General features: G+C 40.2%; 1 protein-coding gene across 1 annotated transcript in view; it reads left to right on the top strand.

Annotated features, from left to right (window-relative positions):
- LOC150078667 (centrosomal protein of 89 kDa-like) overlaps nucleotides 1-18,301 on the top strand; it is a 124,616-nt gene that overhangs the window by 91,970 nt on the left and 14,345 nt on the right. The window contains exon 9 of the mRNA XM_090383612.1: nucleotides 17,549-17,671. Within this exon, the coding sequence (XP_090239738.1) occupies nucleotides 17,549-17,671 (123 nt within the window). The remainder of the gene's footprint in view (nucleotides 1-17,548; nucleotides 17,672-18,301) is intronic.

Below are 18,301 nucleotides of genomic sequence, written 5' to 3'. Positions count from 1 at the left end.
TAATAAGATTAATCAATTTGATGAAATTCCCAACAGGAAATGCTAAATAGCAAACATTCAGGGATATGTGTATATATATATATATATATATTTTTTTTTTATGTAAACCCAAAACACGAGAGGTATTAGAACCTATAGTACTTAGTACCGTGCTTGGGTTGGAGATTGGGAAGACGAAAGAAGATATTTGTTGACATTGGACTTGAACTTCTGTACACTATAATTTTCAGGAAATACATATGAAGGTTGTTCCAGAAAACGACAGTTGAATGAATAAACGAGGAAGATGAAAAGTTGGTTCTGTGAGTTTGAAGTTGGACAGTAAACGTGCTGGTGATGACACGTGTTCGGACTGTTTTGAAAGAGTGAGCAGGAATTATAGAAGCAAATTCAGAAGAACAGTGCCCATGGAAGGATCTGTAGAAGAGGCTGCAGCAGAAACAGTTGTATGAAACAGTTGTAAACTATGCGACAGTGAGCGGAGAGATTCTGTTAGAGATAAATCAATAATTAACCTAACTGCCCTCTTCTGAATGGAATCAAGAAGCCTGAGAGAGGTTTTGGGGGCACCACCCCAGATGTGGGAACAATATTCCATGGCTGGGCGGATTTGCGATTTATACAGAGTGAGTAGCTGTTTGGAAGAAAAGTAACACTCAGAGCGAAAGAGAAAACCAAGTTTTTAGATGCAGAGGAAGAAATATTTGTAATGTGCTTGTGACAAGAGAGATTAGAAGTCAGGGTAATCCCCAAAAGAGATGTATCATTTTGCCCTTTAGGTTAAACATAAGCATAGCAGCAGAAAAATCCTTTTTGCGGAATATAAGACAAGACTGAGTTTTAGAAGGGTTGAAATCAACTAAGTTGTCTTTGCCCCACTGGAGAATTACCCGAATATCGGCATTTAAGGAATTGGTAGCAGATTTTCGAGAAGTTGAAGCTGATTGAGCAGGACAAGTTTCTTAAAATGGAAAGTGGAATGCAATGTGCTATCATCGGCAAAACTATGGATAGGATTTCCAGTCAATGAAAGAAGGTCATTGATATACAAGAGGAAAAGAGTGGGAGAAAAAACTGAACCTTGGGGGACACTGGCATTAGTGGAGAAGTTAGAAGACAGAGAGCCATCTACCATCACCCTCAGTGAGCGATCAGAGAGAAAACTGGATAACCAATTACTAAAAACAGTTGGCAAACCATAAGATGGAAGCTTGTTTAGAAGACCTTTATACCAAACACGATCGAAAGCCTTTGAGATGTCAAGTTTGGTTTGGTTTGGTTTTTAATGGTGCATTGGCAGCAAAGGCCATAATGCGCCAAGTCAAATTTAAGATGCTACTAAACATTTTGGTAGCCAAAGCTACCACGTCAAACAATTAATTATTATGTTAAAAAGGACCAAGTAAAAGCATAAAAAGTATAAAAACTTAGATCCTTGTATAAAAATTAATAGATTGTAGAAAGTTAAAAACGTCGGACATATTGTCTCTGTCACCTGTTATCTGACTGAGTGTAAATGGCTCAGTCAAATTATTAAAAGCAGTAACACACAAGCGTCGTGCTTCTATAAAAACAGGACATTCTATAAAAAGATGACTGACGGTTAAAATAACATTACACATCTCGCACATAGGTGGATCATCCACCCTTAGCAAATAGGAATGTGTTAGATGACTATGACTTATGCGGAGCCGAGCAAGAACAACTTCCTCTCTTCGGACGCTGCGTAGATTGGACTGCCATTGCATAATTACAGGCTTAATGCGATGTAATTTATTTGTGGCCTGTCCATGCCAAGAATCTTGCCATTGGGAGAGTAATTTAGAACGTATTATTTGCCTGTAGTCTGTATGGGGACTGACAGGCAATGATTATTGCCTGTCAGTCAGGCAATCAGCTGATACCGCTGCCAAATCAGCCAGGGAAATGGTGATTTGGCAGCGGTATCAGCTAATTCATTTCCCCAGATCCCAATGTGGCTTGGGATCCAGCAAAAGCGAATATCAAATTCTAATTCCACGAGAGAAAAAAGAATCTTCCGGATCCTGGACAGGATTGGATGAGGGTTATACCTCACCGATACTAGAGCCTGTAATACGCTCAATGAATCGCAATAAATCATATACCTCTGGTAGTCGCGATTTTTAATGTGATCTAGGGCTGACTGTATTGCATGCAACTCTGCAGTATAAATGCTAGTTTCTTATAGGATAAAGTTTTTGTGAGGGAACACAACAGCAGATCCCACATGACATTCTAACTTTGAGCCATCTGTATAGATTGGCAGAAAGTCAGAATACTGCTGTCTATGTGATGCAAAGAGTTGCTGGTAGACAGATGGCGGTGTAGTAGCCTTCTCCCAGATCTTAAGGGAGAAGTCGCAAGTTGGAAAATAAGCATGCCAGGGTGGAAAGAATTGCCTTGGGCAACGTTGTCTACCGTCAAGTTTAGCTCATTCAGCAGCCCTTGAATGCGAATACCAAAAGGTTTGTTGGCAGTCTGACGGGTGTTGTAGAGGTTTTCCCAGCGCGGCTCAAAAACGGATGGCCACGTGGGATGATCGGGCAGGGATGTGAAAAGCGTGAATTGTGAAATTGGAAAATTGTGTTTAATTGTGAAAAGCGTGACACTTAGAACAGATCCTTGTGGGACTCCCTCTTCCTGAGAGAAAACTCGAGAGAGGGTGGATCCTAAACGGACTTGAAATTGGCCATTCGAAAGAAAGTTTTTAATAAAAACAGGAAGGTTACCTCTAAGACCAAAGTTATAGAGGTCTTTTAAAATTCCAAATCGCCAGGCTGTGTCGTACGCTTTTTCAATATCAAAGAAAACTGCTACCAAATGCTCATATTTAATAAAAGCATCATGAATGGACGTTTCCAATTGGATTAAATGATCCAAAGTGGATCTATTTCTTCGGAAGCCGCACTGAGTCCTGGAAAGCAGATCATTTGTTTCTAAATACCATACGAGGTGTGCATTAACCATTCTTTCCAGGACTTTGCACAAACAGCTTGTCAGAGCAATAGGATGATAGTTAGTTGGATTGCTAGGGTCTTTTCCTGGTTTTGGGAAAGCAAGGACGATAGTCCTTTGCCAGGAATCCGGAAATTGTTTGTGAATAAAAATTCTGTTAAACAAAACTAAAAGGTGATCCTTAGATTGTGGTGAGAGGGAGTGCCATATTTAACTCTTCCTGTAAAAAGGGCTTGTTATACGATTCAAGCCCTTTTGAAGAGAAGTTCGGTGGATTTTTCTCAATTTTCTTTTTCAGGGCCAAAAACTCTGCGGAAAAAGATGTTATTGCAAATGTTTCCCCTAAAGTATTTGCAACTGCAGTTCGATCTGCAGTTGGACATCCGTTGTGCTTGAGGATCACTGAAGGGCATGGTGAATATTTTCCCTTCATTTTCCGGATCTTATCCCAGACTACGTTTGAGCTAGCAGCCTGAGTTATGGAAGATGTAAAACGAATCCAAGATTTCCTTTGGCTCTGACGTCGTACATAACGTGCTTTCGCACGTGCACGTTTGAATGATATTAAATTTTCAGTTGTGGGATATCGACGGAATATCCCCCACGCTTTGTTTTGTGCTTTTTTTGCTGCCGTGCATTCTGAATTCCACCAAGGTTTAGGAAATAGTGGGAACTGGCTGAATGATTTTGGGATTGCAATTGCAGCTGCTTGGACAATCGTTTCTGTGACATACATGACTGCTTCATTGATTGGCTCCTGACTGACTGTAGCGATGACAAGGTTTGCCAGATATTGAAAGCCATTCCAGTCAGCCTGATCAATCTTCCACCGCGGTAAACTAAATGGCAGACAGGGTCTACCACTAGTTAGGGTGGTTATCACGGGGAAGTGATCGCTTCCATATGGATTTTCTTCTACCTCCCAAGTAAGTGAAGGAAGGAGAGAAGGGGAGCAGATAGAAAGATCAATGGCAGAGAATGTATGGGTAGGCATGTGGAAGAGGGTGTTTGTTCCCACATTTAAGAGGGAGAGGTCATTGTCAGTGAGCATATGCTCTATGACTCGTCCCCTTCGATTGATGTTAGCACCACCCCCACAGAGTATTATGTCCATTGAAATCCCCAAGAATTAAACAAGGGGAAGGCAATTGCATGATAAGATCATCAAGGCCGTTCTGGGGGATGTCAATCCCAGGTGGCAAATAAACGGAGCAGACAATTAATAAGAACCCCACTGAAAGGCGAATTGCTACAGCCTCAATGCTAGTTATAAGCTGCAAAGGCTGAAATGGGATCTGGTTGCCGATGAGGATTGCGACTCCTCCGTGAGCAGGACCATCCACAATTCTATCCTTACGAATGATGGTAATGTTATGCATAGTGGGGTCATCATTTGCCTTTAAATAAGTCTCCTGTATGCAAAAGCAAGCTGGTTTGTGCTTTTGCAGGAGTGCCTTGATGTCATCAGTATTTTGCCGGAATCCACGACAGTTCCACTGTAGGAATTTAGCCATTATTTTGGCTTGGTGGGTCCATCAAGCGGCTTCCGAGGTGCTGAGGGCTTACCTTTTTCAGTTCTGGCTTTCTCCTTCCTGGGGAAGTATGGACACTGTCCAGTGTCCATTTCCTCCTCAGCAAAGAGCTCCAAAACTGAGTCTTCTTGTACCTCCTTCTGCTCGACATCCATGTTTTCCTGGGTATTAAGGGATGCTTCACCTTTCTTATTCTTTTCTTTTCCAGTTGCTTTTGTTACTTGCGGAGCATTAGGAGGTACCGATATAGGAGTGGCAGCTGATTGGTCCTTCTGTGCAGGTTTTTGGGAGCTTAAGAGATAATGTGCGATGGGAATAAATGATTCTTTTGGAGGGATGGACATGTCCGTCTGAGTTCCAATGGAACATCTCCCTGCTACCTTCTGGGCGTAGGTAGGTTTGTTGATGTTTAGAGGTTTCACAGCTTTCCTTGCCTCCTGGTACGATATGTTTAGCTCTGCCTTCAGCCGTTGAATTTCTTTTTCTTCTTTCCACCTCTGGCATGCTCGTGAATAGGCTGGGTGTTCTCCCTCACAGTTAATGCAGGTGGTTTTGTGGCTGAACATGCTGTTGTTTCGTGGTCCTTTACCACATCGAGCGCATGCAAGGACTCCACGGCAGGCTATTTGAGAATGTCCATATTTCTGGCATTTAAAACACCGTAAAGGGTTTGGAACATATGGACGTACTGGACAGTTGATGTAGCCAGCTTTAATCTCATCAGGAGGTTTGGGCAAGTTAAAAGTCAGGATAATGCTCCTGGTTTTAACAAGTTTCCCATCCCTACGCGCACTAATTCTCTTGACGGCAATAACCCCCTGTGGTTTCAATTCCAAGCAGATTTCCTCCTCGGTTACGTCGAGAAGGTCCCATTCTGAAATGACACCTCTCGATGAATTTAGTGTTCTATGTGGTGTCACTGTTATGGGTACTCCTCCGATTGATGCTGCTCGGAGTAGCTGCTCAGATTGCCTGTCAGTTTTAGTTTCAATTAAAACATCTCCAGAACGGAGCCTCTTAACTGATTCGGGTGACCCTGCTAACCCATCTAACCCTTTCTGTATGAAGAAGGGCGACATTTTGCCAATCGGTTTTTCTGTGGTAGAATGAATAATTAAAAATCTTGGAACAGGCCCTGATGATATTTCTGTTCGCTGCCTCTTTGTAGCAATAATGCTATCTGCCTCTCCGTCTGTATTTTCAGATAGGGACCAGGTTGGGGCCCCTGAAGAAGTAAGTGTATCAGGATTCATATAGTTTTTAAATTGTTCAGTGCCCGGGCTCCCCACCCACCACGGAGCCCAAAGGGACGCCCACTACCCGGCATGCAATAAATGCGCTTGGGAGTGGAACGCCAGGGCTACCCAGACACTATACCTGCACCGCCGCCAGCCTGAATCCTGTCCCTCGGACCATGAGAGTAGGGGTGTGGCATTGACATGGTTGACCCTCGCAGGCGAGCCTACTAGACGATTGATCCTAGCCGGGCCTTCCAGGACCACCTGTCTTGTCGAAGCAGGGGCCAAAGTGGTGTATTGAAGCTGGGCCCCTCAACCACCAGGATCCCCCTTTCCGAATTTCCACGGGTGGCAGCACATGGCAAACACGACGGATTCCATTGATGTAAGCCTGGAACCTGGGCTGTGGGCGTTGGATCCCAGTGATGCTAGTCTGGAAGTCCAGCAGCGTCATTGGGAGGTCCCCTCACCACGTACAGGTGCCCACGTAGAGAGGTGAGATGTCAAGAGCAACTACTTGTGTTTCACTGAACCTTTCCATTGAATTAATCCATAAATGGATAATATAAGCCAGAATATCACCAGTGAATCTACACTGACGGAATCCATACTGTCGATCGTTGATCAGACGGAAGGTTTCTAGGTAGTTTAAATAAGAGTTGGCGGTTAATTGATTTCTCCATTACTTTAGAAAGAGTAGAAGTAATTGCAATGGGACGATAATTAGATGGGAGGGATTTGTCACACTTTTTAGGAACTGGCTGGATATGATCAAATTTCCAAGCAGAAGGAAAAAACACACCTTTGGTATAAGAAAGTGAAAAAAGGCGGCAAAGAATAGGAGTAAGTTCAGAAGCACAAGTTTTGAGAACAAGTGGAGAAATACCATCGGGACTTGGAGCTTTCTTAGCATCAAGATTCGTCAAAATCCTTCTGACATCCTTTTGACGGAAGACCACAGGAGGCATTGAATGGAGCATGTTGGGAATGGTGCGAGGTGGTTTACCAAGATGATTAATATGAGTTGGAAGAAAAATGGGATGCTAGCAGGTCAGCTTTATCCTTGGCTGAAGTGGCAACAGAACCATCTGGTTTGGACAGAGGTGGGAGCAAAGATGGGCAAAAGTTGCGGCCAATAGCTTTGGCAAGAGACCAGAATGCTCGACTACCATTAGGGCAAGAAGCAAGATTTCTACTCTTAGCCTGTTCAAACTCTAGTTTGGACTGATTAATAACTGCTTTACAATTGTTGCGAGCTTTGGTGTAGGCAGAAAATGAAACTGGAGAATTAGAAACAAACCAATTACGATATGCAACGTTCTTCTCTTGAACAGCCTTAGCACATTTATTGGAAAACCAAAGTTTATTTAAAGGATGAGATTTTAAAGTAGAGTGTGGGATAAAGGATTCCATTCCTGCAAGAATAATTTCACTGACACGATCTGAGCAAACGTTGACATCAGAAGTTTTGAAACAGTAATCCGACAAAGGAAAAGAAGAAAAGAAATCTCACATGTTATCCCATTTTGCATTCTTGTAATGCCAAACAATATGAGGTTGGGAATAGTCATGAGATAAAGGCTCCATTCATATTCATATATGTATTCATATATAGTCTTTCCTCAATTTGAATTTATGCCCTCTCAAATGATTATTCTGAGAAAGAGGAAGAATTCCATCAGCATTGAGCATGCTCAAATCATTCAAGGTGCCTATTCTCTTATAGGTCCATTCTTGTTATCTGTATTTATTAATGATATTGATGATGGAATATCAGGCTTAATTTATAATTTTGCAATCAATACAAAGGTCGGCGGGGTTGTTAATGACACTAATGACAGTTTGCTGCTGTAACCGGATCTAGAAAATTTGAGCAGATGGGCTGAGAGGTGGCAACTGAAGTTTAAAATTGACAAATGTAAAGTACTGCATATGGGAAGCAGTAACCGCAGAGTAACGTATCAACTGTGTGGTACTACGCTGACAGTGGTAGGGAATGAAAAGGAACTGGAGGTAATTGTGCAGTCAGATATGAAGTTTTCTAGCAGGGATAAGGAGGTGATTATACCATTGCATAAAGCAATGGTCAGGCAACACCTTGAGTACTGTATACAGGTCTGGAGGCCTCATTTTAAGAAGCATGTAGAGCTGCTAGAACTAGTACAGAGAAGGGCAACAAGATTAGTGAATTATACAAAGGGTTGCTCTTATGAAGAAAGGCTCAAGTTTTGCAAATTACAGTGTCTGGAGACTAGGCACCTGCGAGATGATCAGATTGAGGTGTATAAGGACTTGAATGGTTTCAGCATGCTCAGTGCTGATGAGATTCTTGCTCTTGCTCAGCATAATTGCCTGAGAGGGCATAAATTCAAATTGAGGAAAGAGTTTTAGGATAAATGTGGAGAAGTTTGCCTTTAGCCAGCATTGTTCGATTGCTGGAACAAACTTCCATCTATCGTTGTAGAAGTTGATAGCTTAAATAAATTCAAGGCAGAACTAGACAAACATTTGGAGCGACTGGATGGGTGAAATGAGAAGGAGTTTTTTTTTTTTTTTTTTTTGCTGATGCTGTATAAGCTTGCTTTCTTGTATCATATGCCTTTACTAATGCTCATAACTAGATCAAGATTAGTATCGGAAAGGGTATCAAATCCACGTGTTTACCGTTCATAAACAGCCTCCATTGTTACGTGAAAATTAATCAGTAAAATCTATTAATCTTGTCGAACTTCATTGGCAATTAAATTGTACTTTTAACTATACATATAACCACTTAGGTTACGGAACATAAATAATTAGTAAAAATAAATAATTAATACATAACTTGATACGGAAGTTATATAAAGGGATTTCGTAGATAACACTCGTTACTGAAACGCGATACAGCATATCCGGAATTCGATAGCATTAGCTTTGTATAGTATAGAGCATAATATAATATTGTCAATTAATCAGTAGATCTATTAATCTTGTTAAACTTCATTGTCAATTAAATTGTACTTTTAACTATATATATATAACGACTTAGAGTACAAACGTAACAAATAATTAATACATACTTGATATGGAAGTTATATAAAGGGAACTCGTAGATAACACTCGATACTGAAAAATAAATATAGCGTTATAACTGTGTTAAGATACAAGTTTAAGGTTTTAATTTTGTTCTGAAATTGTAATTTTATTGACATTTAAATCGAAATCATGACTCTGACCAGAGCAGCCAAGCAAAAGGCTCAAGCTAATGGGAGTGCTGTGACTCAGGGGAGAACTGAGGGGGGCAGTTGCCCTCTGAATCACAGCCTTTTAAGATGCACTGTTTGCTTGATGTTTGCGGAGCAATCGGGTACGGGACATGATACTGCCATGGGGGATGTCTTTGTGTGTGCACGATGCAAGGAGTGCAAGGAAATTAGGCGACAACTCGGCGTTGTTATGGGCCTATATGAGACCTTGAAGGACAGGGTGGATGCCCTCGAAGGAAATAAATTGAGGGGCCCATCAAGCTCTCAGCTGCCCACATCAACGCCAGAGCTTGCACTTGGTCATCTTGCAACACAGAGGCAGCCCCCAAGGCAGAATGCGCTGGTCCCACAGGAACTAGTAGTTGTTGGTGACTCTATTGTCAGGGAAACGGGGAACATGCTTTGTAAAAAGGATAGGTGGAACAGGACCAGGGTATGTCTGCCAGGGGCAAAGGTTGATGACGTTGTAGAGCAGATATCATCTTTTAAGGGCACAAAAGGTGATATAGTTGTACACGTTGGCACTAATGATATTAAGAGTAGGAGACTAGCGGAATTACTTAACAAGTACAGGTCACTGTTGAAAAAAAGCCGTGAAGTAGGGTTGAATTTGAAAATGTCTGCAATTCTGCCCAGATACGATAGGAGGGAGTATATGATGAGAGCCTTGTCGATCAATTCGGCCCTGGAAAGTTTGTGCAAGGCTCAAGGGGTAGAATTTTTTTCAGCCTGGAATGTACTTGTTAACAGGAGAGATTGCTTCTACAGGGATGGGATACACTTAAATAGAAAGGGTGCAAGAATATTTGCTGATGCTATCGAGGCAGTGTTAGGTGGGTTGGAAAACTGCTAGCTTGGGGGGGGAGACAAAGACTAATGGATTAACAGTAGCCACTGGCAGAGGTGAAAGAGATTCTTGCACTGCTTCTATTGGAATGAGCAGAAGCCTGAAAAACAAGATGCAGGATATTTCAGAGACTGCTGGAAGTCATTGCGGTACAAGTAAACACATGGGTTGTGTTAGGGTAGCTAAGAATAGAAACAGGTGCATGTATACTTGCGTGTACACCAATGCTAGCAGTTTAGTAAATAAATTTGATGAATTTGAGGTATTGCTCAAAACATCAAAGGCAGATATTGTTGGGATTTCAGAGACGTGGTGTCACACAGTGTGTATAGAAAGGATAGCAGGACAGGAGGGGAGGAGTGGTTATGCTATTAGTTAAAAAACACATAAAATCCAAGGAAGTGAAGCCAGTCGACATTGATGGACAGGGCAGTGTCAAGTCAGTTTGGTGTGACATAAGCATAGGTAAATCAAAATTGAGAGTAGGAGTGTGCTATAGGCCTAATGACTCTGATGAGTATAATAAGATACTGTACAGGGAAATAGAATGGGGCAGTAAACCAGAGAGTCTTATAATGGGGGATTTTAATTTCCCAGATATTGACTGGAATTTGTGGGTTGATCACTCACACATTAGCAAGGCTTTTGTGGATTTATTGGATGATTGTTTTCTACACCAGCATGTTCGGGAGGCAACTAGAGGGAGTAATACTCTTGATCTGATTATCAGTAGTGATTCTTCATGCATTAGGAATCTGTAGATAAAGGAACCACTGGGTGGCAGTGATCACAGTGTGCTGAAGTGGGATTTACTCAAGGAGGTAACTACCATCAGAGGTAAAGGGAAGGGTTTTTGCTTTCGTAAAGGCGACTATGATGGTCTGAGACAGTATTTAAATTCTATACAGTGGGACCAACTGATGATGTTACCAACAGCAAATTCAAAATGGGAAGCATTCAAGGAACTAATCTTGGAAGCTACCAGGCTTTACATACCAACCAAGAAATATTGTTCAAGGTTCAGGCCTAAATGGTTGTCAGATGAACTAATGAGACATATGGCAGAGAAGAAAAATGCATGGGATACATACAAATTAATGGGTGACATGGACGCCTATGATAGATATAAGTTGGTCTGTAACCAAGTCACAAAGGAGATTAGGCAGGCAAAGGCAGACTACGAAAAATCCTTGGCAAAGGATGCAAAGAAAAACAGAAAAAGAGTTCTTTACCTATTTAAACTCAAGAAGGAAAGATATGAATCAGATTGGTCCACTGGATGTTGATGGTTCAACAGTTGAGGATCCAGCTCAGGTGGCTAACAATCCAAACGAGTATTTTGCACCTACATTCACACATGAGGAGTTATTCAGGAAGGGGAATGTCGTAGGTGAAGTAAACATTGGCAGTGAGCTAGATTATTTTCTAATAACTGAGAGGAAAGTGGAGGAGAAATTGTTGAGAATAAACATAAAAAAGGCACCCGGGGTGGATGGGATCTATCAAGTTATATTAAAGGAGGCAGCAAAGGAAGTAAGCAAACCCCTAGCCATAGTTATGAGAGCTTCTTTGGACTCAGGGGAGGTACCCATGGACTGGAGATGTGCAAATGTAACCACAATTCACAAAGGAGGATCAAAGGCTGACACAAGTAATTATAGACCTGTTAGTTTAACTTTGGTTCCAGGAAAATTAATGGAGGCACTGGTTAAAGAAGCACTGCAGGATCATCTGGACAAGAATTCAGTTATAGCTCAGACACAGCATGGTTTTGTTAAGGGCAGGTCTTGTCTGACCAATTTGATTGGATACTATGATGTAGTCACAAAAGAACTGGATGCAGGGAATAACTTTGATATTATATATTTCGATCTTAGAAAGGCTTTTGATACTGTTGCGCATGGAAGACTGCACAAATTGGAGAAGTGTGGCATTGGAGGCAAATTGCTGCTATGGATAAAGGGATGGTTGAGTGGCAGAAGACAGAGAGTGGTAATCAATGGACACTGCTCAACGTGGAATAATGTTATTAGTGGAGTTCCTCAGGGTTCAGTGTTAGGTCCATTGTTGTTTTCTGTATTTATAAATGATATTGATGATGGTGTATCAGGCTTAATGTCCAAGTTTGCAGACGATACCAAGGTTGGCAGGGTTGTTAAGGACACTACTGATACTATGCTGCTGCAACAGGATCTGGAAAGGTTGAGCAGATGGGCTGAGAGGTGGCAAATGAAGTTTAACATTGACAAATGTAAAGTACTACATATGGGAAACAGTAACCCCAGATCAACGTATCAACTCTGTGGTACTACGCTGACAGTGGTAGAGAATGAAAAGGACCTGGGGGTAATTGTGCAGGCAGATATGAAGTTCTCTGAGCAGTGCAGACGAGCTGCAAGAGTAGCTCATGGTGTCTTGTCAATGATATACAGGAATTTTTCTATCAGGGACAGGGATGTGATTATTCCCTTGTATAAGGCATTGGTCAGGCCACACCTTGAGTACTGTATACAGGTCTGGAGGCCTCATTTCAAGAAGGATGTAGAGCTGCTGGAACGAGTACAGAGAAGGGCAACAAGATTAGTGAATGGAACAAAGGGTTGCTCTTACGAAGAAAGGCTTAAGTTTTGCAAATTACAGAGCCTGGAGACTAGGCATCGGCGAGGTGATCTGATAGAGGTGTATAAGGCTTTGAATGGCTTGAGCATGCTCAATGCCGATGGGATTCTTCCTCTTGCTCAGAATAATCACCCGAGAGGGCATAAATTCAAATTGAGGAAGGACGGATGTTGGATAGATGTGCGGAAATTTGCCTTTAGCCAGCGGGCAGTTGGTTTTGGAATAGACTCCCATCGCTTGTTGTTGAAGTTGATAGCCTAAACAAATTTAAGGCTCAGCTGGACAGGTATTTTGAACGAACAGAGGGGTGAAGTGGATGTGGGTTTTTCTTTTTTGTTTTTTTTTTTGGCTGATGCTGAATAAGCTTGCTTTCTTGCATCATATGCCTCTACTAATGCTAAAAAGATCATTACCCTCTCTGGTTGCCTCTCGAACACGCTGCTGTAGAAAACAATTATCCAGTAATCCACAAAATTCTTGCTAATGTGCGAGTGACCAATTCACAAGTTCCAGTCAATATCTGGGAAGTTGAAATCCCTTATTAAATGCACAATCTGATTTACTGGCCCATTCCATTTCTATGTACAGTTTTTATTTGCATTCATTAGAATCATTAGACCTATAACACTCTCCTGCTCTCAATTTTGCTTTCCTGGTATTTATGTCACACCAAACTGACTCAGTATTGCACTGTCCATCTATGTCAACTGGATGCTCTTCCTTAGATTTTGTGTTTTTTAACTAATAGCTTAACCTCTCCTCCTTTCCTATCCTTTCTGTACACATTATATGCCCCAAATTCCAATTCTGCATTCCTTATATCTGTGTGACACAACGTTTCTGATATCCCAAAAAAAAAATATCTGCCTTATACTGTTATAGGTCTAATGATATCTTGACCAGCCATTCAAATTCATCAAATTTGTTTGCTATATTTCTAGCATTGGTGTACAGGCACCTATTCATATTTTTAGTTACCCTAACACAGCCCGTGTATTTATTTGTTTCATGATGACTTCCACTAGTCCCTGAAACTCCCAACATCCTGCCCTCCAGTCCAGTGCTTATTCTAATAGAAACAGTGCAAGAATCACTATCAACTATGCTTGCAGCTACTTTTAAACTTTGTCATTTCACTCCCTATTAGAGTTTGATAAATTTCTGGCATTCCCCTCCCTGAAAAACTCCTCACTTGTGAATGTACATGCAAAATGCTCATTCAGGTTGTCAGGATCCTCAACAGTTGAACCATCGATATCAAGTGGACCAAACTGATTTATCCCCTTCCTTCTAGAATTTATATAAGTAAAGAACTCTTTGCTGTTTATCTTTGTATCCTTTGCTAAAGTTGCCTTCGCCTGCCTAACTGCCTTTGTGACTTGATTACAACCAGCTTATATCTACCATAGGTTTGTGTCACCTGATAATTTATTTACAATCCATGCATTTTTCTTCTCTGCAACGAGTCTTATTAGTACATCTGACATCCATTTAGGCTGAAATCTTGAACAGTATTTCTTAGCTGGTATGAAAAGCCTAGCTGCTTCTGAGATTAATTCCTTGAATCCTTCCCATTTAGAATTTGTGGTTGGTAACATCATCAGTTGGTCCCACTGTATAGAATTTAAAAACTGTCTGAGACCACTGTAATCACCTTTATGAAAGCAAAAACCCTTCCATTTACCCCTGATGGTAGTTACATCTTTGAGTAAATCCCACATAATACACTGTGATCACTGCCACCTAGTGATTCCTTTGTCTGAAGATTCTTAATGCATGAATAATCACTGCTGATAATCAGATCAAGTTATTACTCCCTCTGGTTGCCTCTCAAACCTGCTGCTGTAGAAAACAATCATCGAATAATCCACAAACTTCTTCATAGTGTGTGAGTGACGAATCCACAAGTTCCAGTCTATATCTGGAAAGGTAAATCTCCCGTTATAAGACAATCTGATTTACTGGCCCACTCTGTTTCTCTGTACAGTTGTTCATTTGACTCACGAGAGTCATTAGGCCTATAACAACAGTCCTACTCTCGTTTTTGCTTTCCCAGTGCTTATGTCACACCAAACTGACTCAACACTGCACTGTTCACTGATGTTAGCTGGATGCAATTTCTTAGATTTTGTGTTTCTTAACTAACAGTACACATTGTACTCCCCAAATTCCAATTCTGCATTCCTTATATCTGTGTGACACCACATCTGATATTCCAACAATATCTGCCTTTGATGTCTTCACCAACACCTCAAATTCATGAAATTTATTTACTATACTCCTAGCATTGGTGTACATGCACCTATTGTTACTCTTAGTTAACCTAATACAGCCCATGTATTTACTAGTTCCATTATGACTCCCAGCAGTCCTTGAAATCCCCAGCACCTCACTTTCCAGGTTGCTGCTCATTCCAATAAAAGTAGACAAGAATGTTAGTCTGTGAATCCTCCCCTCGAAGCTAGCAGTTTTCCAACTCACCTAACACTGCCTCGATAAAATCAGAAAATATTCTTGCCTCCTTTCTATTTAAGTGTGTCACATCCATGTAGAAACAATCTCTCCTGTTAACAAGCACAGACCACGCTAATAAAAATTGTACCCCATGAGCCTTGCACAGTCTCTCCAGGGCCGAATTCACTGCCAAGTCAATATCTGCCAAGGCTGTAACCAAATACTCTGTCCTATCGTGTCTGGGCAGAATTGCAGACACTTTAATAATTTACTCATAACTTGGGCCCTTTTTTTCAACGTTCTGTACCTGTTCAGTAAGTCTGCAGATCTCCTATTCTTAATGTCATTAGTGCTAATGTGTACAGTATTTGAGCCCTTAAAAGATAATATCTGCTCTACAGCGTCATCAACTTTTGCTCCTGGCAGACATACCATGGTCCTATTCGACTTATCCTTTATGCACAACATATTTACCGTCTCCCTATACTTGACTATACTCGACTATACAATACTATATTAATTTAATGCAGTTATCTTCTTTTATGTTATACCTTACGCTGTCAAGTTCGAGATACACACTAGCAAGTTACACTGTACCATAATGATCACAATGTTAAATTAGCTATGTCCTTAGCTACATACAAAAGAGATATGCCCAAAAACCAGTCACCAACAATAACTAGCTCCTTTGGGACCAGTGCATTCTGCCCTGAAGATTGCCGCTATGTTGCCTGATGCATAAAAGTGAGCTCTTGCATTGAGTTGGGCAGCCGAGAGCTTGATGTTCCCTCATATTAATTCCTTGGAGGGCATCTACCCTACTCTTCACACTCTCATAGACACCCATCAGAACACTGAGCCATCCTCCTTGGCTAGATCATGCCCTGTTGCAGAAAGGTCTGCAAACATTTCATAAGTTGTACATTTTTTTAGACTGTGATTCATTGGAGAATAGCACCCTTCGGTCCCCCCGAGCCACAGCACTCCCATTACTTTGTGCACGTCCTTTGCCGATTTAGTCTGGGGCATTATTTCCATTTAGATATGATTTAATTAATTAACAATGACAAATAATAAGGTTAATAAATTTAATTGATTGACTATACTTTACTTTACTATACTTGACTACACAATACTACATTAATTTAATGCAGTGATACATATTACGTTATCTTGTTTTATGTTATACCTTACACTGTCAAGTTCGAGCGAGATACACACTATCAAGTTACACTATACCGTAACGATCACAATGTTAAATGTGTTAAATTAACTATGTCCTTAGCTAAATACAAAAGAGATATGCCCAAAAAGTGATTAAAAACCTTTAAACTCAATTAAAACCCTATTATTCTTCTGCGCTACAGGTTACGTGCTACGATATTCATGCCAAAACACCAATACAATAGCAGTATGAGTAGTGAGTCGTAAGTACAAAATCACTAGCTAAATTTTAAAAATAAGATAAATACTACTAAGCTTATTTAATCTATTTGTAAAACACAAATTATGTTAATTAATCAAAAACACGATAAAATTTCTAAAACTTATCTGTTTGCAGGAGCTCAAGAAGTCTACCTCAACTATAATCTCGTTCCCAGCCAAGATTCCTTAGTAAAAAGAATCTGTGGTACCTATACTTTTCTTTATAAACTAAAACAAGGACACAGTTTTTTTACTAGGGTTAACTTTAGCTGTTTACTTTCTTCGTTAATTTTTTTTCCCTATAAATATCACATTCTCAGAATCAAAAAAAAAAAAAAAAACCACCGATGCTTTCTTTTATATTCCTGGCATTATTTCTACTTTGAATAGTTGGTATAAATGGCTGGTACTAATCTGCATCTGAAAATATGTCCCCTAAAACCTCTCCAAACCTTAACTCTGTTTAACAGAGAAAAGTCAAGTTCATCATTGATTTTGCTGTGATAAACAGATTGGAACTCATCTCTGTGATAATGTAGTTAGTTTTCTGCTTGTCACTGATTTGGAGATGTCTAGGTTCAAATCCTGTTAGAGGTCTTTTCAAGTCCATGCCATAATCAGCCATCCAAGGTGGTGTAAGTAGGGTTATTTCACAGTTTGTAGTTCATATAACCTTCAGTTTGTCCCATGAATATATACATCATATGCTACTGAATGTGATCTCTGTCAGTTATTACGATAGGCCAATTAGTAATGGCAATGATGCAAGAAAGCCAACTTATACTGCATCAGCCAAAAAAAAAATCCCATATTTCTCCATTCCCTTCTCACACTTTATCTAGTTCTTCCTTGAATTTATGCCCCCTCAAGCGAATAGTCTGAGCAAGAGGAAAGATACCACTATCTTTCAAACATCCATTCATAATTTCATCAAATTAAACTAATGTTTCCTTCCCTGAACTTTTGAACAACTTCCCTTTCTTTTATTTCCTGAAATTTTATATTTTACTGATTTCTGAATCCATCCACAAAACTAGAGTATTATAGGTTTGAACTTTTGGATTTGGGATCACCATAATTGCTTATCTTAACTATATCTCATGACCAACTGAGAATTTATTTCTTGTTATTTTGAAATATTCATTTTTAGTGGAATATTATCAATTTCAAATAAAATGAAAAACAAAAGTATTTTTATATAATTTCTTACAGAGCTGAAGAACAACGAAAAAGTTGGGAAAGCTTAAAAGAGACATATGAGACAGAAGTATACCATCTCAGACAAATTTTAGCTCAAAAACAGGAAGTTGTGGACACATTGAAACATGAAAAAAAGTAAGAATTATTTTTTTTTTACTATTGGCATTGCACAGAGTAATAACAAAATACTGTTTTCTCTAAATTTCCATTTAGAAATGTTCTGCTAAAGCTAATCGTGTCATATATTTAAATTCTATATGGTGGGACCAACTGATGATGTTACCAACAGCAAATTCAAAATGGGAAGCATTCAAAGAAATAATCTTGGAAGCTACTAGGCTTTTCATACCAACTAAGAAATATTGTTCAAGATTTAAGCCTAAATAGATGTCAGATGAACTAATTACACAAGTGGCAGAGAAGAAAAATGCATGAAATACATATATATTAACAGATAGTAGTAGTGTTTGTCAGTTCCTCCTTAAAATTTATTTAACCTATCAACTTCAACGACAGATGGAAGTTTGTTCCAGCAATTAACCAACCGCTGGCTAAAGGCAAATTTCCGCACATCTATTCTACAATCTGCCTTTCCTCAATTTCAATTTATGCCCCCTTAGGTTCGTAATCTGAACAAGTGGAAGAATCCCATCAGAATTCAGCGTGCTCAACCCATTCAAGGCCTTATACACCTCAATCAGATTACCTTGCAGGTGCCTAGTTTCCAGCCGCTGCAATTTGCAGAACTTAAGCCTCTCTTGGTAA

The sequence above is a fragment of the Mastigoproctus giganteus genome, chromosome 10, assembly GCF_048544385.1.
Source record: "Mastigoproctus giganteus isolate SK-2022 chromosome 10, ASM4854438v1, whole genome shotgun sequence".
NCBI lineage: Eukaryota > Metazoa > Arthropoda > Arachnida > Uropygi > Thelyphonidae > Mastigoproctus > Mastigoproctus giganteus.
The sequence above is the reverse complement of the archived record's forward strand: the minus strand, read 5'-3'. Positions and strand labels throughout refer to the sequence as shown.